The sequence below is a fragment of the Tamandua tetradactyla genome, chromosome 14, assembly GCF_023851605.1.
Source record: "Tamandua tetradactyla isolate mTamTet1 chromosome 14, mTamTet1.pri, whole genome shotgun sequence".
NCBI classification, from domain to species: Eukaryota; Metazoa; Chordata; class Mammalia; order Pilosa; family Myrmecophagidae; genus Tamandua; species Tamandua tetradactyla.
The window spans coordinates 14,111,858-14,139,327 of record NC_135340.1 but is presented as its reverse complement, the minus strand read 5'-3'; the positions used below and the strand labels follow the sequence as shown (position 1 = coordinate 14,139,327).

The window sequence follows — 27,470 nt, the reverse complement described above, 5'->3', positions numbered from 1 at the left end:
CTCCCATGCTACCAGGGAGAATTTTACCCCTGGATGTCATGTCCCACATAGGGGGCAAGGGCAGTGATTAGCAGCCATTCTTATAGGTGTGAGGTGGTATCTCATTGTAGTTTTGATCTGCATTTCCCTTATAGCTAATGAAAATGAGCTACTTTTTTAGCCATTCTGTATTTGCTCTTCAGAAACATGGCTATTCATATCTTTAGCCCATTTTATAATTTGGGTTGTTTGTTCTTTTGTTGTTTACTTGCATGATTTATTTATGTATACAGAATATGAAACCTTTATCTGATGTGTGATTTCCAAATATTTTCTCCCATTGAGTTGGTTGCTTCTTCAACTTTCTGTCAGAATCTTTAGAGGTGCAAAAGGCTTTGATTTCGAGAAATTTCCCATTTATCTTTTTTCTTTTGCTGCTTGCACTTTGGGTGTAAAGTTTAAGAAGCTACCTCCTGTTACTAGGTCTTGAAGATGTTTCCCTGCATATTATTCTAGAAGCTGTATGTTACATTTAAGTGTTTGATCCACATTGAGTTAATTTTTGTATAGGATGTAAGGTAAGGGTCTTCTTTCATTCTTTTGGCTATTGATATCCAGTTCTCCCATGCCCACTTATTGAAAAAACTGTTTTGTCCCAGTTCAGTAGATTTGAGACCCTTGCCAAAGATCAGTTGACCATAGATTTGGTGGTCTATTTCTGCACTTTCAATTCAATTCCATTGGTCAGTACTTCTGTCTTTGTGCTAGTACCATGCTATTTTGACCACTGTGTCTTTATAATAAGTTTTAAAATCAGGAAGTATTAATCTTCCCAGTTTGTTCATCTCTTTTAGGATGCTTTTAGCTATTCGGGTTCTCTCCCTTCCAGATGAATTTGCTAACTAGCCTTTCCAAATCCTCAGAGTAAGTTGTTAGAATTTTCATTGGTACTGCATTGAATCTGTAGGTCAGTTTGGGTAGAATTGACACCTTTACTATATTTAACCTTCCAGTCCATGAGCAGGGAATGTCTTCTTAACTATATTTAACCTTCCTATCCGTGAGCAGGGAATGTCTTTCCACCTATTTAGATCTTCTTTGGGAAGTGAGTGTATTTTAAACATAGTTTATGTGCCACCATATGAGCAGAGGGTCTTGCACCCTTTCTTTTTTGTTTTGGCAGGGGCAGGCACCGGAAATCGAACCTAAGTCTCCTGCATGGCAGGCGAGAACTCTACCTTCTGAGTCACCGTGGCCCACCCTATTTAGGTCTTCTTTATTTCTTTTAGCAGTGTTATGTAGTTTTCTGGGTACACGCCATTTGCATTCCTACTTGTGTTCATTCCTAAGTACTTGATTCTTTTAGTTTTTCGTTAACTGACTCTTCACTTTGGTCATTGCTTATGTATAGAAACATTACTGGTTTTGCACATTAATTTTATATCCTGCCACCTTGCTGAATTTGTTTATTAGTTCAAGTAACTTTGTTGTAGATTTTTCAGGATTTTCCAAGTATAGTATCATGCCATCTGCTAATAATGAAAGGTTTACTTCTTCCTTAATGATTTGGATGCCGTTCATTTCTTTTTCTTACCTCATTGCTCTAGCTAGAAGTTCTAGTGCAATGTTGAGTGATAGTGGTGGCAGAAGGTATCCTTGTCTCATTTCTGATCTGAGGGAGAAAGCATTCAGTCTCTTTCCATTGAGTATGATGTTGGCTATGGGTTTGACCTGTGTTTCCTCTATCATATTGAGGAAGTTACCTTGATTCCTACGTTTTGAAGTGTTTTTATCAGACAGGATGCTGAATTTTGTTGAATGCTTTTTCAGTATCAATTGAGATGATCATGTGATTTTTCCCTTTCGATTTGTTGATGGGTTATATCACATTAATTGATTTTCTTGTGTTGAACCATCCTTGCATTCCTGGTATAAACCCCACTTGGTCATGGTGTATAATTCTTTTAATGTGTTGTTGGATTCAGTTTGCTAGTATTTTGTTGAGAATTTTTGCATCTATGTTCATTAGGGAGATTGGCCTGCAGTTTTCATTTCTTACAGCATCTTTACCCGGTTTTGTTATTGAAGTGATGTTCACTTCATAAAATGAGTTAGATAGAATTCCTTTTTCCTCAGTGTTTTGGAAAAGTTTGAGCAGGATTGGTGTTGGTTCTTTTTGAAATGTTTGATAAATTCCCCTGTGAAGTCATCTGGCCCTGGCTTTTTTTTTTTGTAGGAAGATTTTGATGACTGACTGAATCTCTTTCAGAAACTGCTTTGTCGAGATCTTCTGTTTCTTCTTGAGTAAGTGAAGCTTGTTTGTGCATTTCCAGAAGTTTCTCCATTTCATCTAAGGTGTCTAGTTTGTTGGCACATAGTTGTTCATAGTATCGTCTTATGAGTTTTTAAAAATTTTTCAGGGTTTGTGGTAACAACTCCCTCTCATTTCTGATTTTGTTTATTTGCATCCTCTCTCTTTCTTTCTTTGTCAGCCTTGCTAGTGGTCCATCAATTTTATTGATTTTCTCAAAGAACAAACTTTTGGTTTATTGATTCTTTCTATTGTTCTTTTGTTCCCTCATTTATTTAACTCTGCTTTAATCTTTGTGATTTCTCTTCTTGTAGTTGCTTTGAGCTTAGTTTGCTGTTCTTTCTCAAGTTCCTCCATGTGAGCAGCTAAGTCCTAGATCTTTGGTCTTTCTTGTTTTTTTTTTTCACATGGGCAGGCACCGGGAATCAACCTGTGTCCTCTGGCATGGCAGGCAAGTGTTCTTGCCTGCTGAGCCATCGTGGCCTGCCCTCTTTTTTTTTGATATAGGCAAATTTAAGGCAATAATTTTCCTTCTCAGGACAGCCTTTGTTAAATCCAGTAAGTTCTGATATGTTGTATTCTTGTTTTCATTTTTCTCCAGACAGCTACCGATTTCTCTAGCAATTTCTTCTTTGATCCACTGGTTGTTTAAATGTTATTTAATCTCCAAATATTGTGGAAGTTTTTGTTCTTGGTGGTTATTGAGATCCAGCTTCATTCCCTTGTCATCAGAGAAAGTGCTTTGAATGATTTCAGTGTTTTTAAATTTGTAAATTTTTATGCTGTTTTGTGCTCAAGCATATGATCTATCCTGGAGAATGTTCCATGAGCACTAGAGAAGAATGTATAACCTTGTGCTTTGGGGTGCAATGACCTGTATATGTCTGTTAGGTCTAATTCATTTATCAAGTAATTTAATTTATCTATTTCCTTGTTGATCTGTCTGATTGTTCTCTCTATAGAGGAGAGAGGTGTATTGAAGTCTCGTACTATTATTGTTGAAACATCTATTGCTCCCTTCAGTTTTGACAATTTCTGTCTCACGTACTTTGGAGTTCCTTGATTGGGAGCATAAATATTTATGATTGTTATATCTTCTTGGTGAATTGACCCCTTCTCTGGACCTCCCCTGTCTTATTTTTTTTCAGGCAGCAGAACTCCGCTTAGTATTTCCTTTTTTTTTTTTTTTTTAACTTTTTTTATTAATTAAAAAAATTAACAAACAGAACATTTAGAAATCATTCCATTCTACATATATAATCAGTAATTCTTAGTATCATCACATAGTTGCATATTCATCATTTCTTAGTACATTTGTATCGATTTAGAAAAAGAAATAAAAAGACAACAGAAAAAGAAATAAAATGATAATAGAGAAAAAAAACTATACGTACCATACCCCTTACCCCTTGCTTTCATTTACCACTATTTCAAACTGAATTTATTTTAACATTTGTTCCCCCTATTATTTATTTTTATTCCATATGTTCTACTCTTCTGTTGTTATAGTAGCTAAAAGGAGCATCAGACACAAGGTTTTCACATTCACAGAGTCTCATTGTGAAAGCTATATCATTGTTCAATCATCATCAAGAAACATGGCTACTGGAACACAGCACTACATTTTCAAGCAATTCCCTCCAGCCTCTCCACTACATCTTGAACAACAAGGTGATATCTACTTAATGCGTAAGAATAACCTCCAGGATAACCTCTCGACTCTGTTTGGAATCTCTCAGTCATTGACACTTTGTCTCATTTTACTCTTCCCCCTTTTGGTCGAGAAGGTTCTCTCAGTCTCTTGATGTTAATTCTCAGCTCATTCTAGGGTTTTTCTCAGTCCTTTGATGCTGAGTCTCAGCTCATTCCAGGATCTTTGTCCCACGTTGCCAGGAAGGTCCACACCCCTGGGAATCATGTCGCACGCAGAGATGGGGAGGGTGATGAGACTGCTCATCATATTGGCTGGAGAGAGAGGCCACATCTGAGCAACAAAAGAGGCTCTCTTGAGGGTGACTCTTAGGCCTAAATTTTAAGTAGACTTGACCTATCCTTTGTGGGGTTAAGTTTCATGTGAACAAAGCCAAGCCTGGGGGCTCAGCCTATAGCTTTGATTGTCCGTACTGCTTGTGAGAATATCAAGAATTCAACTTGGGGAAGTTGAATTTCTCCCCACTCTCACCATTCCCCGAAGGGGGCTTGCAAATACTTTTCCAGTCACGGATCAAATCATTCTGGGATTCATCAGGGGATCACTCTGGACAAACCAACAAAATCTCATGTGCTACTTGAGATTCCAAGTACCTATGACATTCAATCAAACTATCTACGTGAGTTGTATTAGGAAATGCTCTAGTCAAAATCTAAATTTTGTAACAAACATTTTTTGCTTTAGTCTCACACATAAGGTGACATTTTAAAGTATTAGTTATCATCTATTTCAGCACCCTGCAATAATGACAATACTTTGTTCTTCCTCATGCCAAAACATTTTTAAAATTTGTACATTGTACATTTCACTATTGTTATACACTCTAGGCATTCCTAGATTATACCATGTTGATCTTTAACATCTATCTTTCTTTCTGATTTCATTTATGTCCCCAGCCCTCCTCCCTCTATCATTCTCACATGCAGCTTCATTCAGTGTTTTAACATAATTACATTACAGTTAGGTAGTATTGTGCTGTCCATTTCTGAGTTTTTGTATCCAGTCCTGTTGGGCAGTCCGTATCCCTTCAGCTCCAATTACCCACTATCTTACCCTATTTCTATCTCCTGATGGTCTCTGTTACCAATGACATATTCCAAGTTTATTCGCTAATGTCGGTTCATATCAGTGAGACCATACAGTGTTTGTCCTTTAGTTTTTGGCTAGTCTCACTCAGCATAATGTTCTCTAGGTCCATCCATGTTGTTAAATACTTCATAAGTTTATTCTGTCTTAGAGCTGCATAATATTCCATCATATGTATATACCACAGTTTGTTTAGCCACTCGTCTGTTGATGGACATTTTGGCTGTTTCCATCTCTTTGCAGTTGTAAATAATGCTGCTATAAACATTGGTGTGCAAATGTCCGTTTGTGTCTTTGCCCTTAAGTCCTCTGAGTAGATACCTAGCCATGGTATTGCTGGGTCATATGGCAATTCTATATTCAGCTTTTTGAGGAACCGCCAAACTGCCTTCCACAGTGGTTGCACCATTTGACATTCCTACCAACAGTGAATAAGTGTGCCTCTTTCTCCACATCCTCTCCAGCACTTGTCATTTTCTGTTTTGTTGATGATGGCCATTCTGGTGGGTGTGAGATGATATCTCATTGTGGTTTTGATTTGCATTTCTCTAATGGCCAGGGACATTGAGCAGCTCTCCCTTAGTATTTCTTGTAGACAGAGTCTCTCAGTATTTGTTTGTGAAAATTTTAATCTTCTCTTCTTCTATGACAGTAATGATTCTTATGTTTGTGTGCTTGTTTTGTCCATCATTTCTCTGCAGTCCAGTTGAAATTATCCCATCTTTTTTGCCATTTGCTCTTTTGTGTGTTCAGAATCGGTTATTCTGTCCCCTAGTTTGCTTACTCTTTCTTCCGCCTCTTCATCGCTGCTGTTGTGTATCTCTAGTGTATTTTTGATTTGGTCTAGCAGCCCTTTAATTTCTGTGGGTATCTGCTATTTTTTAAATTTATTCTTTCAAATTCCTTCTTATGCTCATCTGGTGTCTTCTTGATCTTCTTTATGTCATTAGGCAACCCACTGATTTTATTTAGCAGGGTTATATGAACATCTTTGGTTAGTTGTTCCAAAGTCCATGTCTCCTTCTGTATTTTAATGTGGTCATTAGGTTGGGCTATATTTGTCTGCGTCTTCATATACTTTATGATCTATTGCCTTCAAGGCATGTAAATATCTTGATAGGGTTGCTTTGGAAGTTGATTTCCTTCAATAGTCTGAAGTTTTATACTTGCGGGATGGGTGTGAAGCAGGATGCAGGTTGTGGAGCAAGGCACAATATGTGGTAGTGGGTTTTGGGACAGGTGTAGGCATGGGAAGGAGATGCCATGCTAGTGCCTGTGTGCGTGGGGTATGAAGTGCAAGGTTATGGAAGTGTGGTGTGGAGGCTGTGGGGCGGAGTACAGCTAGGATGGGCCTTGGTGCACAGGAGGAGGGTGTGGCCTGGAGGACACAGAAGTAGGTTGCTGCAGAGATGGATGGGGTTACTGTGTGTATGAATGGGGGCTGGTGTGTGGGTAGGATGTGGGTGGGCACATAAACTGTTGGAGTCGTGGGTATCAGGATGTAGGGCACAGGGAGGGCAGGGTGCAGCATGACCTGCCAGGGAGAGTAATCCATGGGGGTCGTGATGTGGATACACCAGTGTGCAGGGATGGGCATTGGATGGAGGTCAAGGTATGTAGGTCAGGGGCCGGTGTTATCTGGTAGACATGGGCTTGGCACAGGTGTGCAGGTTCAGGGGGTGGGGCAGGGGTGCACATGTATGCAGGGCATGAAGTACGTGGTACAGATGCACACGTGAGCACCTGCCAGGTGTGGGAGCAGGGCGCTTATGACTGTGTGGGGGGCAAGGGTGTGCATGTGTTAGGACTAGGGGGCAGGTTGCAGGGATTGAGGGGGCGGGGCAGAGATATGTAGGTGCTGGGCGGGCAGAACATGGTTGTGTGTGTGCGTGGATTTTGGGGGACCAGTTGCTAATGTACGTCTGTGCAGAGCTCATGACGGGTGGAGCGTATTTGTACGACTGTAGGGGCTGGGGGTGGGTGTGGCCTGGGTACGCAGGTGAATACCTGCGATCTGGATGTACAGGTGAGCGTCTGCAGTCTGGATGTGCCAGTGAGCACCTTCATGGGGCAGGGAACGGTAGGTGGGGGTGGAGGTGCTGGGAGTGGGTATGCAGATCTTGGGTGGGTGGGACAAGTCTTTCAGCTTTGCGTGAGGTGGGTTGGGCTGGGGCAGGTGCGCATGCATGCATGGGGCAGGGTTATGGGGCAGGGATATGTGGGTGGGGGTGTTTGGAGTGTTATGGTGGGGGCGGGTGGCAAGGGTCAGCAGTATCGGTTGTGGGGGGAGTTGCCGATCATGGTGCCTGGGCTGCATGCATGGTTGTAGCGTGTTCAGAGAAAGTGGCTTGGCTTAGTTCCTAGTTTTCGTCTCCTCGTCTGTGCAGGACTGCGGGCTCTGGGCCTCTTTTTGGAAAGGGGAGCGTTAGGCTGTTTGTACTAGCTGGATGTTCTCCCATTCTCTCTGCTTCTTAGGGCCTCCTTTTCCTAGTTTTAACCATGTTCATCGAGAGTCTCTTCTCTAATCATTATTTTTATTTTATTATTTTTTTTTACGTGGGCGGGCACCGGGAATCGAACCTGGGTCCTCTGGCATCGCAGGCAAGCATTCCTGCCTGTTGAGCCACCGTGGCCCACCCCCTAATCATTATTTTTTAACAACCAGTTTAAAAATTGTAAGAATATAGTTCATTCATTAGTGACTTCTTATCTAATAAATGTAATGCTTCTTTATACAGGAGGGTTTAATAAATGATACAGCAGTAGTTTTTTATTAGTATTTACTTTTAATAATCTTATTTTTATGATAAAAAAAAAACTGTTGGAGCTACTATAAATTAATAATACTATATGTTCTAGTTTGCTAGCTGCTGAAATGCAATATACCAGAAACAGAATGACTTTTAAATGGGGAAATTTATTAAGTTGCAAGTTTACAGTTCTAAGCCTGTGAAAATGTACCAGTTAAAGCAAGTCTATAAAAATGACCAAATGAAGGCATCAAGAAAAAGTTACCTTTACTTAAGATAGGCCTATGAAGTTTGGGGTTACTCTTTCAACTGGAAGGGCACATGGCGAACAAGGAGATGTCTGCTGGCTTTCTCTCCAGACTTCTTAGTTCATGGTGCTCTTCCAGGGGTGTTTTCCTTCTTCATCTCCAAAGGTCTCTGGCTGTGCGCTCTCATGGTTCTCGTGATTCTTTTGTGGTTCTGTAACTCTCTAAAATGTTTCCTCTTTTTTTTTTTTTTAATTTTTAATTTTAATTCATCTTAGTTAATTTAATATAAATTTAGAAAGTGATATTTGATCCAGTGATTGTAAAACTTAAGTATGTTTGGAACAACTCAGGTATGTAAATTGTTTTCAATTGTAAATTTTATGAAATCCAAATACTTATGATGAAAATTTAGCATCTGAATTGAGACATTCTGTAAGTATAAAATACGCTACTCTACACAAAGACTACAGATGAGAGATTTCACAATGTCCCACTAGGTAAAGAAGCTCTTATTTGAAGTACAGAGAAATATAATCTCACACTTATTTCAATTGCCAACTGTTTCCACGCCTGGGGCAATGTTAATATAGCTATCTCCTTTCACTACCAGGGGAAAAGTATTCCATTTTATACTTCAAGACTGATATTAAGTTTTAAATTATATAACCTACCTTTAAATGGTGTTAAATCACACATGACTAAAAAATCACCTAAATATTTATAGACTATCTCTAGAAATACAAGTTGAATTCACAGAAGCATATATTAAATCAAAAGTACATGCCAATACCACCATTTTTGTCATCAGCAACATGCATATACTGCAACTGCATCATTACTTTGACTTCCTTAAATATTATTTAAATATACATTAAAAATGTTTACATTTCAGAAATATAACACATTAAAGAAGCCCTCTGTAAAAACATAATCCCTTTTCAATATATTTTCCTGCTTTGTTTTATACATAAATAACTTAATCTACAAAATCATAAATAAAACTGTCAATTCTTAAAGCCTAAAAGTTCATACAAATTTTGCTCAAATTAAGAGCCTGACAAAAGTGTTTTCTTTATATGATTTTATAAATAACATGCAGTGTTTGCAGTGTTTATTATCAATCAAATGATGTATTATTGTCACAAGTCATTGTCTTTAAATCAGTTATTCTAATAAAAGACCTTGTAATGTGCTTGATGAAGCTGCCATGTGTTTAAAAAGCCAAAATAGTCAAAAGACTAGATTTTTTTAAAACAGTAGAGCAAGTTATTATTTAAATATTGCTAAACTTTATTGAAACCACTTCAGCATGTCTGAACAAAAAAAAAAGCTACTAAAGAGCGAATGCTTGTACGATCATTTAAATGTCAACTTAAAAAGTCTAAAATTTAAGAATAAAGTCAGATTAAATTCACCTTAATCTTGTGAAAAATCTCCTATTGAGATTGTTACAGGAAGAGAATCAACACTGTCCTAACTTTATTCAAGATTTACTAGCTAAACACTCAAATTACTTTTATGTAATAAATCAAAAACGATTTTGCATGGTTGGCTATGTTTCATGTCATAAATTATTTTTTTAGGCCTTCATATATAAGGAATAAAACTTCGAAAGTAAACATTCACATTAGATTTAAATAAATCAAACTACAAATAATACTAAGTTATGCATTGTCATTATTTTTAAAATCTGTTTCTAAAAATTTTATTTTTCAGTATAAAAATGATCGGGTTCACATTAACTGCCAGCCAAACTTTAAGTTTACAAAACTAAATGTTTTTCATTAAAGAGCTCACAAGAAATGCCTTCCATGCTCTTATTTAAAAAAAAACAAACAAAAAAACAAATTCTAATATTCATAATGAATCTAAATAAAAACCCACAAATGATGGCTGAAATTCTGTCAAATTTCAGCCCAATACAAATTAAATCCACAGTTTTTATGCATAAACAATTCAGAATTAAAGTTTATAATTGAAATGTCAAGTCGTAACTCCTATATTGCTACTGGTGGGTTCCACAAGCACAGTAGATGTGCACATTTGATAGACAGACTGCTTAGAAAATTAAAGCTATCAGAGCTATAAATAAGGAATATATAAATATGAACACAGCAATACCAAAGCATTAGGGCCTTAAAAAATGAAAAAGATGTGAAGTAAACACATTTGATAGTTCTCTCTTAAGCCACTTTTCACTGATTTATAAAGCTATGGTTTATAATTCTTTTAAAAAGGAAAATGTTTCTACACTGCTGCATGCAGTAATTTCATTCTACATTCTTGACTATAATGCAATCTTCAAATCCTCTTGCAGAGCTTGCCATATTTCATCAGGATTTCTCCAGAAAGTCAACTTGTCATATTTTCAGCAGCCTTTAGTGCTTCAGTGGCCTTGCGAAGTTCCTTAATAACCGATGATAAAGCTTCTGGGTTAATTCCTTGTTCACAAAGCCGTACACAAATAGACAGAGTTTCCATATCTAAGCCAGTATTCAAAATTCTTGAAATCTCAAGTAGAACGTCCATGGTCTCCCTCACCGCATTTAGATTCGCCGCCGCGGCCGCCCCCGCAGCCGCCGCCCCGGGACCGCTACTACTCGCCATAGCTGAGGCCACTGAGGCCGAAGAAGGCGGAGCTGTTTCCTCTTTTAAAGGATTCCAGTAAACTAGTCAAGACCCACCTGGAATGGTTGGAGTCACATCTCCCTTTAATCATACGTTAATACCCACAATTGGGCATGCCACATCTCCATGGAAATAATCTAATCAAGCTTCCAACCTACAGTGCTGAATAGGGATTAAAAGAAAAGATTGTTTCCACAGATGCATCAGGATTAAAACATGGCTTTTCTAGGGCACATAATCCTTTCAAACTGGCACAGTATACAAGCTGCTTTATAATTTGAGTTTATAAGTCTTAAAGTCCACATAAAGTAATGGATGGTGATGGTGGCCCAACATTGTGAAGGTAATTAACTCCTCAGAATTGCTTGAAAGTGGCTAAAATGGGAAGTTTTGTGTTGTGTGTGTTACCAGAATAAAAATATAACTGTGGAATTGTGAAAAAGAAATTCCATATGAATATTTATACAGTTTAGTTATTTTTTTCTTGCATGTGATATTTTTAGTGGCACTATGCAAATTGCTTTACGGGACATAACCAGTTGTGATGTAATTTAATAGCTATAATTGATTATTTTATGACAGTAAAAATATTTTTTTTGTTTTAAGGAAATTAACTGTAGAAGAAAACTGCCGATTAGAGAAAGAGGAGAAACTGTCCAAAGTGGATGAGAAGATCAGCCATGCAGCAGAAGAACTGGAGACCTACAGGTATTCAATACATTTTGTCCCTTTTTTTGAGGAGTGGGCAGATTATTCAGAAACTCAATACCAGAAGAAATTGTAAAGTGATCAAGAATTAATAAAACAACTTAGTTTTTATTCCCTTTTATTCAGATGTCTTACTCTTATGCAAATATACAGAAAGTATAAAAAGGAAAAAATCCTTTCAATGTGTGTAATTTTTACATCTCTCACATTCCCTTAGTTTTTGAATATGGACAGTCCTATTTTATGTCCAGAATGTTCAGAAAACTGAGTAGCTATTCATTTCAAGGTCTTTTGTCTTTGGTTCAGCTGGGAAAGATGAATTTAAAATGTCTACAACAAAAGAAGAGTAAGCCAAAATTAACTATATGGTGTAGTGTTTATAAACTTAGTTCTTTCTTGGCTTAATCGTCACTGGCTTCAAGGAAGTAATGGAAAACTTAGAGGTAAAAGGGGCATGATTCAGCACTGCCTCTCCATTTTACCATAAGAAGAACAACGTTGGGTTTTATCCAAAAGAAGGAATTATCTTATTAGTCTTTAAAAAGAAATACATAACATTTTACTTACTTAAGGTCTTTAATTTCCTAGAATTCTATTAGGATTATAGACATCTGAATAAATCTCCTAATACCATGCTTCTTAAAAATAGAAAATAAACCAACTTGCCACATAAATCTTTGCAATAACCTTTTGATTAGGCAAACTCATGTAGTACTCTTAATGCTTAATTAATGTTAAAAATATACCAAGACTGTCCTCCCCTCTACTTGGGATATGAGTCCCAGGAATGAGTGGGACCTGGCATCATGGGATTGAGAAAGCCTTCTTGACCAAAAGGGGATACGAGAGAAATGAGACAAAAAAAAGTCTCAGTGGCTGAGAGATTGCAAACAGAGTCAAGAGGTTATCCTAGAGGTTATTCTTTTTTTTTCATTTTTTTAATTGTGAAAAATAACATATATACCAAAAAGCAATAAATTTCAAAGCATACCACAATAATTAATTGTAGAGCAGATTTCAGAGTTGGTATAGGTTACAGTTGCACATTTTAAATTTTAAAATTTTTACTTCTGGCTGCTCCAAGATACTGGAAACTAAAATAAATACCAGTATAATGATTCAACAATCATACTTATTTATTATATCCTATCCTCTGTTTTATAACTTTACCTACTATGTGATGATCTTGTGAGCCATTGATTGTATACTTTGGATGGACTGTATGGTGCATGAAAATTTCTCAATATATATATATGCCAGGAAAGAATACTATACTATACTACACTCTTTTTTTTAAGTGGAGAAGTTATGGGTTTACAGAACAATGTAACACTGGTTTCCAATTACCACTCTATTATTTGTGCTAGTATGGTACATTTGTTACAGATGATGAAAGCATGTTTTTATAATTGTACTATTAACTGCAATCGTTCTTCAACTTAGGGTTCGCTGTTAGAACCTCTTAAAGGTGATTTTTTTTTTTCTTTTTAAACATTTTTTTATTGTGAAATATAATGTATATACAGAAAAGTGGTAAATTTCAAAGTTCAGTTTAACAAATAGTTACAAAGCAAATTTTGAAGTATAGTATAGAGTACAGTTCCACCATTTTAGGTGTTTTCTTCTCGCAGTTCTAACACACTAGAAATGAAAAAGAAGTATCTGTATAATGATTCAGTAGTGATAATTATGTGTTAAATTCTAATTTCTATGTTACAACTCCTCTTTTTCATTTGATCATTTTCTCAGTCTTCAGGGATATTTGGGCAGTGACTGTTCTAACTTCATATTGAAAAGGAGTGTTGACATTATGGGGTAGGGAAATGCAACTGGTTGATGTTTTAGAAGAGACTGGTACCTCTAAGTTTCAGGGCTTTTTAGGCATAGGAATAATCTGTGAGTTTTAAAAAGATTCTGAAAAATATTAAGTTTTATTTTATGGAGTCTTAGAGCCCTGGGTTTTCTTTAGGGTTTTCAGAACACTGTTGGTTAGAGCTTGGTCTCCTGTGGCAATTTGCAATATCTGGCTGAAGCTTGTATAGAATAATGTTCCAGTTTGCTAGCTGCTGGAATGCAATGTACCAGAAATGTAATGGTTTTTAAAAAGGGGAATTTAATAAGTTGCAAGTTAACAGTTTTTAGGCTTTGCAAATGTCCCAGTTAAAGCAAGTCTATAGAAACAACCAGTCTAAGACATCCAAAGAAAGATACCTTGATTCAAGAAGGCTGATGAAGTTCAGGGTTTCCCTCTCAAGTGGAAAGTCACATGGCAAACACAGTCAGGGTTTCTCTCTCAGCTGGAAGGGCACATGGTGAACATGGCGTCATCTGCTAGCTTCCTCCCCAGCTCCCCTGGAGGCGTTTTCCTTCTTCATCTCCAAAAGGTCACTGGCTGGTGGACTCTCTGCTTTGTGGTTTTGCGGCGTTCTGTATTGTGACTTTCTCGTGGCTCTGTCGTTCTTCTTTACTCTGAATCTCCAACTTTCTTCATAGTGCTTCTTCTTATAAAGGATTCCAGTAAAACCAATCAACACCCACCTGGAATGGGTGGAGACTCATCTACACCTATCAAATTTAATACCCACACTGATTGAGTCACATCTCCATGGAGATAAGCCAATTGAAGTTTCTAACATACTGAATAGGGATTAGAAGAAACCATTGCTTCCACAAGGTTGATTAGGATTAAATGGCTTTTCTAGGGTACATGGCTTTTCTAGGGTACATAAACCTTTTCAGACTGGCACAAGTAACCTCCAGAATTACTCTTAGCCTCTTGACTATTTGAAATCTCTTAGCCACTAAACCTTATTTTGTTACTTCTTTTCCCCTAGGTGATTATTTCTTAACATGGAGTTCTAAAGTTATTTTTCACATGAAATAGCACTGTGAATGTCTTAATTAATATTTTAGTAGGGACCATGGGTGTGATAACTTTTTAGCACATATTAATAGTAGAATATTTATTTTTTCTTCATAGAAAACGAGCCAGAGATCTTGAAGAAGAATTGGAAAGAACCATTCATTCTTATCAAGGGCAGGTATGTGTGTGTATGTGTAATTCAAAACAGTTTTGATTTGTTTGAACTGATATCTTTATTTTGGTGTGGCAGTGTGGGTATTTGACTAGTTTTATACCTTTCTGAGGTGTTTGCATATAGCTGTGAAACATTTCCAGGGAGGCAGATTCTGGGTTAAGAGACCTGTTCAAAGTTGTCATGTCTCTTGGTGCTTTGGGAACCTGGACTGCATCTTATAAATAAACATGTATCAAAGTTGAAGCCACATATTCAGTCAGGCTGTACTAGTTATTTCTTAATTGGCAGCTCCTGTTGTAGTTAATTATTGCATAAAGTGGAAATTTCCTAGACAAAAGCTTTGTCTTTGCATTTAGTTTTTTTTTGTTTTAAAGTATAATAGCATAGATCATGTGTGCATAAAAATTTGCTTAAAGAATGTTCTTACTGAACTTTTTAGAGCTGCTTGGGGTATTTTTAAGTTTATGTGTTATGCACTAAATCATAGCAATTTCGGTGAATATTTTTTTACCTAAGAGAAACATTTTTCAATAGTATTTTAATCACTTTCTTTTTTAGATTATTTCCCATGAGAAAAAAGCTCATGATAATTGGGTAAGTTTTAAATTTTCCTAGGCTTTTCTGTCAAATTTTGCTTTTTCTTTTCAGAAAATACACTGTTCGTTTAAACTAGGTGGAAATAACTAGTTTAACATATAAACTAGTTATTTAACTATTAACATATAAATGGAATATATATATAGATTTTTTTTCATGGGCAGGCACCAGGTATCGAGCCCAGGTCTCTGGCATGGCAGTCAAGAACTCTGCCCGTTGAACCACCATGGCCCACCCATAAACAGAATATTTTTGATAGGAAAAGCTAAAGTATGAAATATGTTTTCTGTGAATATTTTAATAATTTATTATTTGTCCAGTTAAAGTCAGTTCTCATGTGTAGTTCACAGTTTTCACTGGACTGAAATTTGAGAGTGTATATTTTTTCTTGTAAATATTTATGGTTATGATTCTTTTATCTGCCTTCAGATGATAGATATATATTGGCCTAATGGATCACACTAATGTGGCGGCCTGATGTTCCACAAACTGCTGCTTCTAATCTGGAAAGTCCACAAAATGACTGGGAAATGTGCAGTATTCCTTATAAGTTTAACCTTTGGCCATAACTATTTGTGAATATTGCATATTCTTGGTACTTATTAAAAGTTTAAGCTTTATTTTCTACAGTATATATATTTTCACCTAACTTATTTTATTAAAAGTATTTTCTACAGTATTTTATTAAATAAACTACTAAATAAATATAAAATATTTTACAAATATATCTGTATAGTGCCGTGCAATTAATAGGCATTCAAGATGCTTTTATTTTATTCACCCATTTAAATAACAGCCTGTACTGGCATATCATGAAAGTAGTTTATATATTTATGATTGCACAGAATTATAGTGGTTTCTCTTGAGAGATGGTTACCTTGTTCCATAGCCTTGACTGTAATGCTTAATGATCATGAGTCTTCATTTCCATTGTCCTAAGCCTGGGTCCTCTTACATTGCCCCTTTGATATTACTTGGATATTTAGAGTACCTAATGATGTTAGTTATTTCACATCTATATAACAGCATTCATTGACAAATACATGATTAAATTTCAGCCTGACAGTTTCTTAGGCTCATGTCCCCTGGTTATGTGTGGTAGGTAGATTCAGTTGTCAACTTGGCCAGGTGAAGGCACCTAGTTCTGTTGCTGTGGACATGAGCCAATTGTAGGTGAATCTCATCTGTTGCTAATTAACATCTGCAGTCGGCTAGGAGGCGTGTCTGCTGCAATGAGTGACATTTGACTTAATTGACTCGTGCTTAAATGGGAGAACGCAAGGTAGCACAGCCTAAGCAGCTCGGCATTCCTCATCTCAGCACTCGCAGCTCAGCCCAGGCCCTTGGCGATGCAGAAAGAAGTCGCCCCAGGGAAAGTTGTTGGAACCCAGGGGCCTGGAGATAAGACCAGCAGAGACCATCCTGTGCCTTCCACATAAGAAAGAACCTCAGTGGAAAGTTAGCTGCCTTTCCTCTGAAGAACCAACAAAATAAATCCCCTCTTATTAAAAGCCAATCCGTCTCTGGTGTGTTGCATTCCGGCAGCTAGCAAACCAGAACATTATGTGAAATTCATTCCCTTTTTAAATAATTCACTCAATTAAAAAAAATCTTACATTGAGTTTACTGAAATAGATACTTAATTGACTGTGATATTTGCTATACCTTCAGTGTGATATTTGTGTATGCCTGGCTTTCATTTAAGGTTGTATAAATGTATTTTTAAAGTATGTTATTTTCTTTAAGTTGGCAGCTCGGACTGCTGAAAGAAACTTCAATGACTTAAGGAAAGAAAATGCTCACAACAGGCAAAAGTAAGTATCTTAGTGAGAACACTTAAAAAACCTTTAAAGTATTACTTTAATTCTTAGTTATTATTTAATCAATTATTTTATTATTTAGCAAATGCTTTTATAAGGATAAACAAGAAAACTTGGATTGATCCAGCATATCTAGTTGTGAAATAGCTACTAGTTTTACATTAGGAGTGGCTAGTTTAAAATACGTGTTTTAGGGAGAGCACTAAAATGGCATTTAAGGGAAACGATTTACAGATTCTTCTGTAAAAAATATAACTTAAAGAACTTTTTAAAGTCAGTATAGGTTGAGGGTGCACGGGTGGTTCAGTGGTTAGAATGCCTGTCTTCCATGAGGGAGACTCGGGTTCGATTCCTGGACCATGCACCCCCCCCCCCCCCAAAAAAAAAGAAGACCTAAAGTCAGTGTAGGTGGAGGGAGATTAAGAGGGTTGGAAAGAGAACGGATGAATGTCTCTGATGTCATAATTCTCAGAGTGTCAGCATTTCTTAGTGGGTAGGTGGAAAGAATCAATGTGTATTTTCTTTCTTATCCCCTGGTTTTATTATACTGGATGACATTGTTTTACAACCAGAAAATGAAAGGGAGAATAAAAGCATGCATTGTACAATAGAATGGAAGTTGTAAATGTTTAATGATGATATTTACATTTGATGATAACATTCCAGAGTGTTGTTTCTTGCCCAAATGTACTATTGCCATTATCCAACATTAATTTTAGTCTACTTGCTTATCTTTTCTATTCCCACAAATTAAAACCAAATGATTAAATCCTATATTTCAGGTCTAATGTTCAAGAACTAGGAATAAGTTTCTATTAAAATGTCTAATTTTAAGATAAAAAAATAGGATATTTTAATTGGCTTTCCTATTTTATGTTGTGATTGGAATTATATGGGTCACATTACAGTGGAAAGCAAACATGACTCAGAGCCAGGAACCCTGCTTTTTAATCCTGGTGCTTTGATTCTGAATAACTAAACTCCTAGCCTCAGTTTCCTTAGTTATAAAGGAGAGACTTGAACTGGTTTGACCTTGGAAGTCTCTTCCATTTTTAAAATTTTAATTCTGTTATATGGTATTTTTTGCAGCCTAGTTTTGAAGAAGAAATTGTTAAAAATGGAAGAGACTTCCAAGGTCAACCAGTTCAAGTCTCAATTCCAGAAGTGAATAAAACATCATGATCACTAGCCAGAAAAGAAACTTGTTACCCCAGAATAAAGAGTGGGAGGTAAAGAAAGATGTTTTGGTCAGAATAATTTTAGAGGAACTGTTTCTTCTGAGCAGATATTAAGATAGTGAAGAGTGGCTTGTACTTGGTAGCGGCATTTTTCTTGAAATGTGGATACCTTCTGTTGGATCAGTAATTTAGCAGTGTTTGTTCTTTATTTACAGATTAACTGAAGCAGAGTTTAAATTTGAACTAAAAGATCCTTATTCACTTGACGTCCCAAGTACAGCATTTGGCAGAGGTAGTCTTTTTTTTTTTTTTTAACCCCTACTTTAAAATACATGCATATATTGCAGATATAGTTTATAGTAGTGTAAATTAATGCTATTATTTATAGATTCAGTAGATTTAGGATTCTAATCTGAGCTCTCCCACAAACTCAAGTGACTTTGTTTTGTTTCCCTAGGAATCATAGAAATAAATTCTGTCTCTGTCAGTGGTATTTTGTAGGATGATGTTTATTTAGTACCTTGAGCTCTTGAAAAGCAAAGTACCTGGCATTTGATAGGTACTCAGAAACTCAGAATGAATAAGAGAATATGGGTTAGCATTGTGACTCTTTACTTATTATAATCATAATGGAGAAATGAGAATTAAAGAGTCTGCTTTCAATTTATTAAAAGGTTTCGATTTAAAAAGCTGGGAAAACGTGAATAATCTGAGTTTTGATTGCTTTAATTACACCCAAGAAAGGACCACTTCTGTGGAAGATTTATTTGCCATTTCTGCCTATTTATTATTGAGTTAACATTTTTAATGATCTCATACTATTCTAGATCATTTAGATTTTGCAAGATAATTTGATTGAACTGGAATTAAGCTGCTGAGGCAGTGAGAAGAAACCTATCTTTTATGTAGGTAGAATCCCATTTTAATAACCTTTGAGAAGTTATAAAAATCACTTTGCAGTAGTCAAATTTTATTAAAATGGAAGTCTATTTCTACATTTAATTATATTAAATTACAGTGAATTTCAGATAGTAACAAAGCTTGGAGTAGGAGGAATATACACAGAAGGGAATTTTTGTCTGAGCCCACTGCAAAAGCCTCAGGGTACATAATGCTTTGATCTTTTGTTGTAACTGTATTTGAATATTATATGAGCTACACTCAGTAAAATTTAGCATGTTTAATAAATGTTACTTTGGTGGTATTTTACGTTTTTTTTTTTCTAACTTTAGAAACATAGCATTTTTGGGGAATGGTGAAGTTTGTTAAATAATAGCGCTCTTGATTATCTGAATTAGCAAGAGTGAGACTCATTCCGTGAATTAGTATATGTAAAGTGATTTTTCATTGTTAGTCAATCAAAAGTGATTTCTGATGCTTCAAAACATTTTGTGCATTTTTCTGCTTTTCAGTGTGAACTTTTCTTAAACAATTCATGGCCTAGCATAGCCCATTTGGCATGGTACTGATTTAAACTGAGCTCTTCCATATTATAATCTTCACCAGCTGAAATATATGGAAGCATTCTGCCATTAAAAAACCAAACCAGGGCAGCCAGCAGTGGCTCAGTGGCAGAGTTCTTGCCTGCCATACCAGAGACCCGGGTTCTGCTCCCAGTGGCTGCTCATGTATTTAAAACAAAAAACCAAACCAAGCTAACCTTATCCTGCCCCACCAATCCTTTTATAACTCTCAAGTATCATCATTATCCTATGCTTAATGTTCTGTGATGACTTAATTGTATTAATTACCAAAGCGATGATGTTTTTGTTGACTCAGGTGTCCTTTAGGTAGATAAATTAAAAAAAAACAGGGTTCCATATTTAATTCTACCCCATATTAGCAAAACACTAGGCATAGTTAGTATTCAGGACATGGATTAAATTTAAATTGGTAATAGGATGACCTAATGGTAATTGTTGAAATAGGATTCTGACTCCACAGTGTAGTTATCTGAAACTATGAATTTAAATATGTTGTTTTAATTATTCCAGAGCATTCCCCATATGGTCCCTCATCATTGGGTCGGCCTTCATCTGAAACGAGAGCTTTTCTCTCCCCTCCAACCTTGTTGGAGGGTCCGCTCAGAGTCTCACCTTTGCTTCCAGGGGGAGGAGGAAGAGGTATATTGTTTAAACATCTTTATTACTCTAGATTTCTTCCCTACTTTATATTTTCGTCTCACTTATCTTTAAAATGATCTGTGAAATAAACCTTTGAAAAATAGAGGTATGCCTTGACTTATTGTGGGTTACATTTTTGGTAAAAAAGCTTTATGATATCTAATTCTAATAGATTTTTCTTCTAGAATGTGTTATAATAGATTGCATTTTGATCAAGGACTTGATAACCTATCTTTTTAAACCATATTTTTGACTTCTTAAAGAACTAATATACTTTATATTATAAACTTTCATACAGAATACATAAAATAACACTATAACCTAGCAAAATATTGTATTTTGATAAAACATTATTACAGTGTAGCATATTTTATCTTTTTTTTACTCACTATCATGAGACTTTTAAAGTGGAAGAAAACATGTTTTTTGAGTTAGGGAATTCAGAAATGCCCTTGTGGGCAGAGTTTGGATATGCATCTTTTGCGTACCTAAATCATTTGTTAATGTGTTGAAAAACCAAGCCAGGATCCTCTTTTTTGTTACCCCCATACATGCTTTTGACAATGTCCCTAGCTATAAGCATTAGTGCTTATTTTTTCTACATTTACCTCAACAACACAGATCCTGGTATTAAAAAATGCATTTGTACCTTTTAACACTCCTATGTTCCTGGAGTTCTCCCCTTTTGATCTTTCACCATACTTTTTCACTTTGTCAAGTTGCTTAAATGTTTTTCCTTGAATTGTGGAAAAATGGAAAAATACAGAGTCCTATTCCAAACTCATCAAAATTGTAAGTCTAGTTTTTCAGCCCCAACTCTTGTTTTATAAAAGCTGATAGTATTCTTCACCAGCGAAGTGTCTCTTTCCCAGTAATTTTAACAGACTGAATCTGAGGTAGGAACATAAAGTAAGAAAACTAAGTAAAACACTAAGCCAAACTCATCATGCCAAGGCTCATATATTCAAATAGATATTACCGATGAAAAGACCCTTTCTGGGAGTCTGTTTCCTTCGTTACTGAAGCTGCCATTGTTCTAAATATTTCTGAAATACTTCTTTAGAATTGTCTTCAAAGGAAGATCAGTTTCTTACTTTACAGTCCTGGGATGTTCTCACTTTGCCTATTTCCTGTTTAAACTGAGCTCTTTTCCCATTCTGTTTGCTCCACTTAGAACTTTTGCTTCCCACTTTACTGTCCCCCCACACACGGGGCCCACAGTCTGGGAACACCTCAGTTTGTATCTTTGCTTGTGTTAGCTTTGAACTGAGAGCTCTTAGGGAAAGAGACTGACTTGCAGACTAATACTTGGTGCTCAAGGGTAGCTTTGCATTGAGCACTCCAGGAAGCTGACTAATTTTGAAATTCATGTTTGCTGTAAGTGCCCTAAGTCCATTTTTCCCCCCCAATTTTTGGGTCTTGGCTTACAGTAAGAAATATGTTTTATATTATGTCATATTACACACCAATGAAATATGATTGCAACTAGTTACATGAAATAGTACTTAACCTTACTATTTTTGAGCTTTCTGCTATTTTCTGTTCAGTTCTATTGCATTTCATTAAAAAAAAGAATGCTGATTGAGGCTGACTTAATTTCATACAACACAAATGTGTTGCAGCTAGCAGTCTGAAAAATAAAGTACCATAGAAATAGGGGTAAAATTGGCTAAACCCTAAATATAACTCACTGGAAATTGAATAAGTCAAGGATTGCTTATATTCAATTGAATATTTGGAATATGAATAAAGTTACCTTTGATTTCTCCTCTCCTATTGAAATTACTTTCCTTTCCTATTTAATTTTTTAAAGATGCACTGTTTAGATTATTTGTAAGGGTGTTTTACTACTTGTTAGAAAAGCTGTGGAAGTTCTAGGTAAGTTATCAGTAGGTTTGACAAGAGTTGCTTTAAGCTGCAAGTTTTATGACCCACAAAAGAAGGATGAAGAGTGTCCTTTTTTCCTTGATCTTTTAAAAGTTTGGATGAGATATATGCTGGAGTATGATTGAATATAAAGATAATAATTTCTTTTTAAGATAAATTGTCCATTACTTTTAGTATGAGTGAACAACTAACCTTTAGTGTTTTCAGGCTTGAAATATTTAGCTGGCAGTCTGTCTGCCTGTAGTTTTTATCCTCTGGAAGTAATCAGTCAGGAGAAAGTCTTTTCTTTGAATATATCTTTTAGAACCCTGTGCTTCACTCCAGATGAACTCAGCCTTATTGACTCCTGTTTTAACAATTTAATTTTCTGCTTTCCCAGTCTTCTGCTTCTAATGGACTGATTAGAAGCCACAACCTGGAAGGAAAAATTGGGGGAGTTTAATAGAATGTAGTTGTAGAATGTAGTAAAAGTGGTAGTTGACTTTCTGACATAAAGGAAGTAGGTAGAAAGTTTTAAAAAAGATCACTAAGTATTGAAAAAAATGAATGTTTATGTTGATTAACATAAGTTCCAGAAAAGGTCAAATTAATTTTGGTCTCCTCTCTTAAAGGAAGTACTGAAATATGGGGAGCATTTTGAAAGACTTTGATTGAAAAAAAATCATTTTTGAGCTGTTCCTTGTAAGGAATAAGCTTTTGCTTTGTGGAAAATATAATTTCACTAAGACCTCATTCCCCTCAATGACAGATAAATGAGGTATTACTATATTTTGTTATTGAATGTTTAAAATATTTTCTGTATTTGTCTTTTCCATTTTAATTGACTAGATTTTAAACCAAGGTGCTATCCTTTTTGTGGCCATAAAAAGGAAACTTTAAAATGATTTCCCTCTTTATAGTGTAGGTATACTAGCTTTTTATAACCAAAAGAGTATTACTTTGTTCAAAGTATTTATTACAATGATGCTGTTACTGTTTTTGAAACTCTTTTTTTATTTAGACTTGCATTCAGAGTTTGAGAGTTCTAATTTTGAAGGTAAATTTGAGATTTAGAAATGGTAAAAGCCATTCCAGAGCCGAATTTATCTGGTGTGTATAAAATTTGTCCTTAGGCTGGTTAAAATCATTTTTGGGCAGAAGGGAGTCATGTTACAGTGTTGAGACTCAGGTTCTTGTGTGGCTTTATGCTAATCTGAGGATATTTCCAAAGGAATTGTTTTAAAAATACATTGATTATAGCACAATTTTTGAAGTAGGAATGTAGCCCCTAAGATGAGTGTTTTAAAGAAATCATGCACATTTTGATATAAAGTATTGGCATATTCATTTAAATAATTAAAAACTTCATTTTGTAATTATTTTGTTAAATCTGGTATAGAAGTCTGTGCTATTTACTTCTTCCTAATTTTTCAGACTTATTATTTATAATTTAACCACTGATTTTATGGGTAAATTGAGTTTTTTTTGGAAACAACAAATGATAGTGATATTTAAAAATAAATTTTATAGGAACCTGTTTGCTATGCACTTGCCAAAAATTTTTCCCTCATTGTCCTAGAAATGGCTTTGGAAGGATAGAGTTGTGTCATGGTCAGGTTCATGTGTCAACTTGGCGAAGTGGTGGTACCTGTTTGTCTGGTTGGGCAAGTGCTGGCCTGTCGCAATGAGGACATTTCATAGAATTAAATCATGATCACGTTAGCTGTATCCACAGCTGATTCTACTTGTAATCAGCCAAGGGAAATGTCTTCTGCAATGAGTGATGCTCAGTCTAATCACTGGTAGCCTTTTAAGGGGGATTTAGAAGAGACAGGCTCTCTTCCTGCTTTGGCTGGCGAGCCTCTCCTGTGGAGTTCGTCCAGACTCTTCATCGGAATCATCGGCTTCACATCCTGCCATGTGGATTTTGGACTTTGCGTTCCCACGGTCACATGAGACGCTTTTATAAATTTTATATTTGCAAGTGTTCCCTGTTGATTCTGTTTCTTAAGACCCCACTCCTGGTACCAAGTTGTATTAGTTAGGGTTCTCTAGAGAAACAATCAACAGGGAACACTCACAAATATAACATTTATAAACGCATCTCACATGACCATGGGTAAGCAGAGTCCAAATCCGCAGGGCAGGCTGTGAAGCTGATGATTCTGATGAAGGGTTTGGACGATCTCCATAGGAGAGGCTCGCCGGCTGAAGCAGGAAGAGAGCCTGTCTCTTCTGAATTCTCTTTAAACGGCTTCCAGTGATTAGACTGAGCATCACTCATTGCAAAAGACACTCCCCTTGGCTGATTACAAATGGAATCAGCTGTGGATGCAGCTGACATGATCATGATTTAATTCTATGAAATGTCCTCATTGCAACAGACAGGCCAGCACTTGGCCAAGTTGACACATCAACCTGACCATGACAAGTGGTAATCCAATATCTCTTAGGGAAGCTTTGCCAGAATTTGATTAAGTTTTCACTTTTTAAAAAGTTGGATTTTATTTGATGATTGGTCTTATGATAATTTTTAGATTTACACAGAACTGTTTTTTTTTTTTTCTTCTTCTTCTTTAATTAGGCTCACGAGGACCAGAGAATCCTCTGGACCATCAGATTACCAATGAAAGAGGAGAATCAAGTAGTGATAGGTTACCTGATCCTCGTAGAGCCTCTTCTGACACAGGATCCCTATCACCTCCATGGGCACAGGATCGTAGGATGAAGATCCTTCCATCAGGTATGTGAAGAGTATGGTGATTATTTATAGTTAAGGCAACCAGTACCTGGAATATACAGGAGCAAAAGAAAAGAGGGGTACAGGTGTGCTCTGTTAGAAGAAAAACCGTGATACATATTAGAAAGCAATAACACAAATTTGCAAACAGAATAACTAGGGGTAATTGTTCACATTACAGAAAGCTGTTTTTCCCCTAAAATGGAATGTCTTTATTGTTTTGTTGCTTATAGAAGTAATACGTGTTTATTTTAGAAAATGCATACAATGCAGAAATGTGTAACTGGGGAAGTGAACAGTCCCTCTCGTCATCTTAGTATGTCTGTTCCAGAATTTGGTTCCAGACATAGTAAGTATGTATTCATCAACTTAGAGGTGTACAAATTCTTTTACTGCTTCCATACAATTATACCCTTCATCCTCCTTTGTAATTTTCATATTTTCACTGAACAACATATCTTAGATATCTCATCCTTATCTATCTATATCTGTATCCATATATCTATATCTGTATCTGTATCTATATATCTATATCTTTATCTGTATCTATATCTTTATCTATAGCTATAGCTATATCTCATCTATCTGTCATTTGCCAAAGGACTCATAGTAGAATTTCTTGAAATAATAACTACTCCTCCTCTAACAGTCCCCATCTTTCCAAGGAATTTGTTTATTTGGTTTGCTAAGCTTTTATTTATGCGCACTGTTTTAGGGACACTGTTTTGTGAAGTGAGTTATGCCTGCTTTGCATAAATTAGTTTCATGTTTGAAAATAGGCTATTTTGTATGCTTTCCTGAAGAGTTGGAGAGTGAAAAATAATTGTGGTTAAAAAAAACCTGAATTCCAAGAGTTAGTTTTTGAAGTTGTAGTGTGTGTATATCTGTGAAGTGATGGTCCCTTATAGTCTAGTTTCCTTTGTTTGATATCACTAAAATATAAGCTTAATGAGGACAGACTTTTGCATCACTATTGTTCAGTACTGTATCCCTAGCACCTAGAACAGTGTTAGGCACATAGTATATCCTCAGTGCATTTTTGTTGAAGGAATGAATATTTGAATTTGGAGAAAGCTGTATATTTTTTATGTCATTTTTATATTTAGAAATATATATACGTCATGACTTACAAAGTTAACAATTTTTGAAGGGTAATCTTTCAAAAATTCTTTATTTGCCTTTAATTTTAAAATTCTTAGCTGTGATAAAAATATTTAAGGTAAATAAAATGCAACGCCTGTGTCAAGGGATTTGATTGCAAGATTTTAAGGAATACTGTATATCTTACATTGGTATAGAGGACCTTTCTATAGGGAACTCTCATCTGTCCCTTGTGCTGCCTATCTCCCCTAAATTATTGGGTAGTGGTTCTCAAACTTGGCTGATCATCTGGAATCACTTAGGAAACTTAAAATACACATACAAATACCTGGGTCCCTTTTCAGAAAAATTTAATGAATATCATCTCTGAAGGTGATGCCTGTATTTCTAAAAACTTCTTAGAGGAGTCTGAGGATTAGCTATATTTAGAAAACCAAAGCCCTCAGTATATATGCAAGGGCACTGAGTCCTTAAAGAGATAAGCTGACATTTTTGAGGTACAACAGCTCTGAATAGCTGAGTCTAGAATTCAGATCTTCCAATTCCTAGGCCATTGCTCTTTTCATTACTCATGGTTCTTGTAGTAATTACTTTGTTATTACTCTTCATAAAAGAAGGAAATATTTTACATGTCCTTTAAAAATTGCCTAGACCTCTAATTCTTAAGCCTTTCAATATTATCTTACAAATCCCTGAGTCTCCAGTTTTTTGATTGGATAATTTCTGTTGCTCTTTCTTCAAGTTTAATGACTCTCCCCTCTGTTATCTCCATTATATTAGAACCATTCAGTAAATGTTTTATTTTAGATATTGTATTTTTCAGTTCTAGAATTTCTGTTTGGTTCTTTTTTATCATTTCAAGTTTTTAACTGAGATTTCTTATCTTTTTATTTTTTGTAAACATTTTTTAACTTCATTGATCATAGTTTTTTTTTTTTTTTTTTTTACATGGGCAGATACCGGGATCAGGTACTGGCCCACCCTGATCTTAGTTTTATAATAGCTTCTTTTAAGTCCTTGTATAATTCCAACATCAGGGTCATCTCTACTGATTGTCTTTTCCCTTAAGAATGCGTCATATTTTCCTGTTTATTGGTATTTTTGAGTAATTTTGAATTCACTCCTGGACATTGTGGAGATTCTAGATTCTATTATATTCCATTGAAGAATGTTGATTGTTTTTGTTTTAGACACTTAACTTGATTAGAATCAAATTGCAAATGTTTTCTTTCCTGTGGTGGGCAGCAGCTCAAATATCAGTTTTCATGTTTTAGTTGTAGCGGAAAACTGCTTTGGTTTACCTCAAACGTTGGGTTCAGCCATAGACTTGGGCAGAGTTTATACACAGAATTTCGTGTTCCACTTCTCTAGCTGTCTGCTTTCTGAGATTTACTGCTACCATTGCTTTAGGCTCTGCCCTCTAGTTCTCCAGTCCAGAAAGAAGATCATTGTTCTGTTGGGGTTTTAGCTGCTCTGTACTGCATCTGACTGTGGTCTGCCCCTAGGCTAAACTATAAAAATGGGTAACTCACCAGTTCTTCTGACATTTGAATCCTTTCTCAAACTGCCTGCTTTTGTTCATACTT

At 35.9% G+C, this 27,470-nt stretch overlaps 2 protein-coding genes and 1 long non-coding RNA gene across 8 annotated transcripts in view; 1 reads left to right on the top strand and 2 right to left on the bottom strand.

Annotated features, from left to right (window-relative positions):
- MIA2 (MIA SH3 domain ER export factor 2) overlaps positions 1-27,470 on the top strand; it is a 207,927-nt gene that overhangs the window by 150,984 nt on the left and 29,473 nt on the right. For all 6 annotated transcript variants that reach the window (XM_077126879.1, XM_077126878.1, XM_077126881.1 and 3 more), the window contains 7 exons: positions 11,320-11,421; positions 14,402-14,462; positions 15,018-15,053; positions 16,803-16,870; positions 18,270-18,346; positions 20,049-20,177; positions 24,628-24,786. In XM_077126879.1, coding sequence (XP_076982994.1) covers positions 11,320-11,421; positions 14,402-14,462; positions 15,018-15,053; positions 16,803-16,870; positions 18,270-18,346; positions 20,049-20,177; positions 24,628-24,786 — 632 coding nt within the window. The remainder of the gene's footprint in view (positions 1-11,319; positions 11,422-14,401; positions 14,463-15,017; positions 15,054-16,802; positions 16,871-18,269; positions 18,347-20,048; positions 20,178-24,627; positions 24,787-27,470) is intronic.
- LOC143655609 (mitotic-spindle organizing protein 1) lies at positions 8,369-10,718 on the bottom strand. Its single transcript, XM_077126884.1, has one exon. It carries the CDS (start codon positions 10,690-10,692, stop codon positions 10,438-10,440), a length of 255 nt encoding a protein of 84 aa, XP_076982999.1. The 5' UTR covers positions 10,693-10,718; the 3' UTR covers positions 8,369-10,437.
- LOC143655610 (uncharacterized) overlaps positions 24,632-27,470 on the bottom strand; it is a 45,148-nt gene continuing 42,309 nt past the window's right edge. Inside the window, exon 3 of the long non-coding RNA XR_013162182.1 lies at positions 24,632-24,832. This is a non-coding gene — a long non-coding RNA (uncharacterized LOC143655610). The remainder of the gene's footprint in view (positions 24,833-27,470) is intronic.

Coding starts and splice junctions, on each gene's coding strand:
- LOC143655609 (XM_077126884.1), bottom strand. CDS start 10,692: ATGGCGAGTAGTAGCGGTCCCGGGGCGGCGGCTGCGGGGGCGGCCGCG.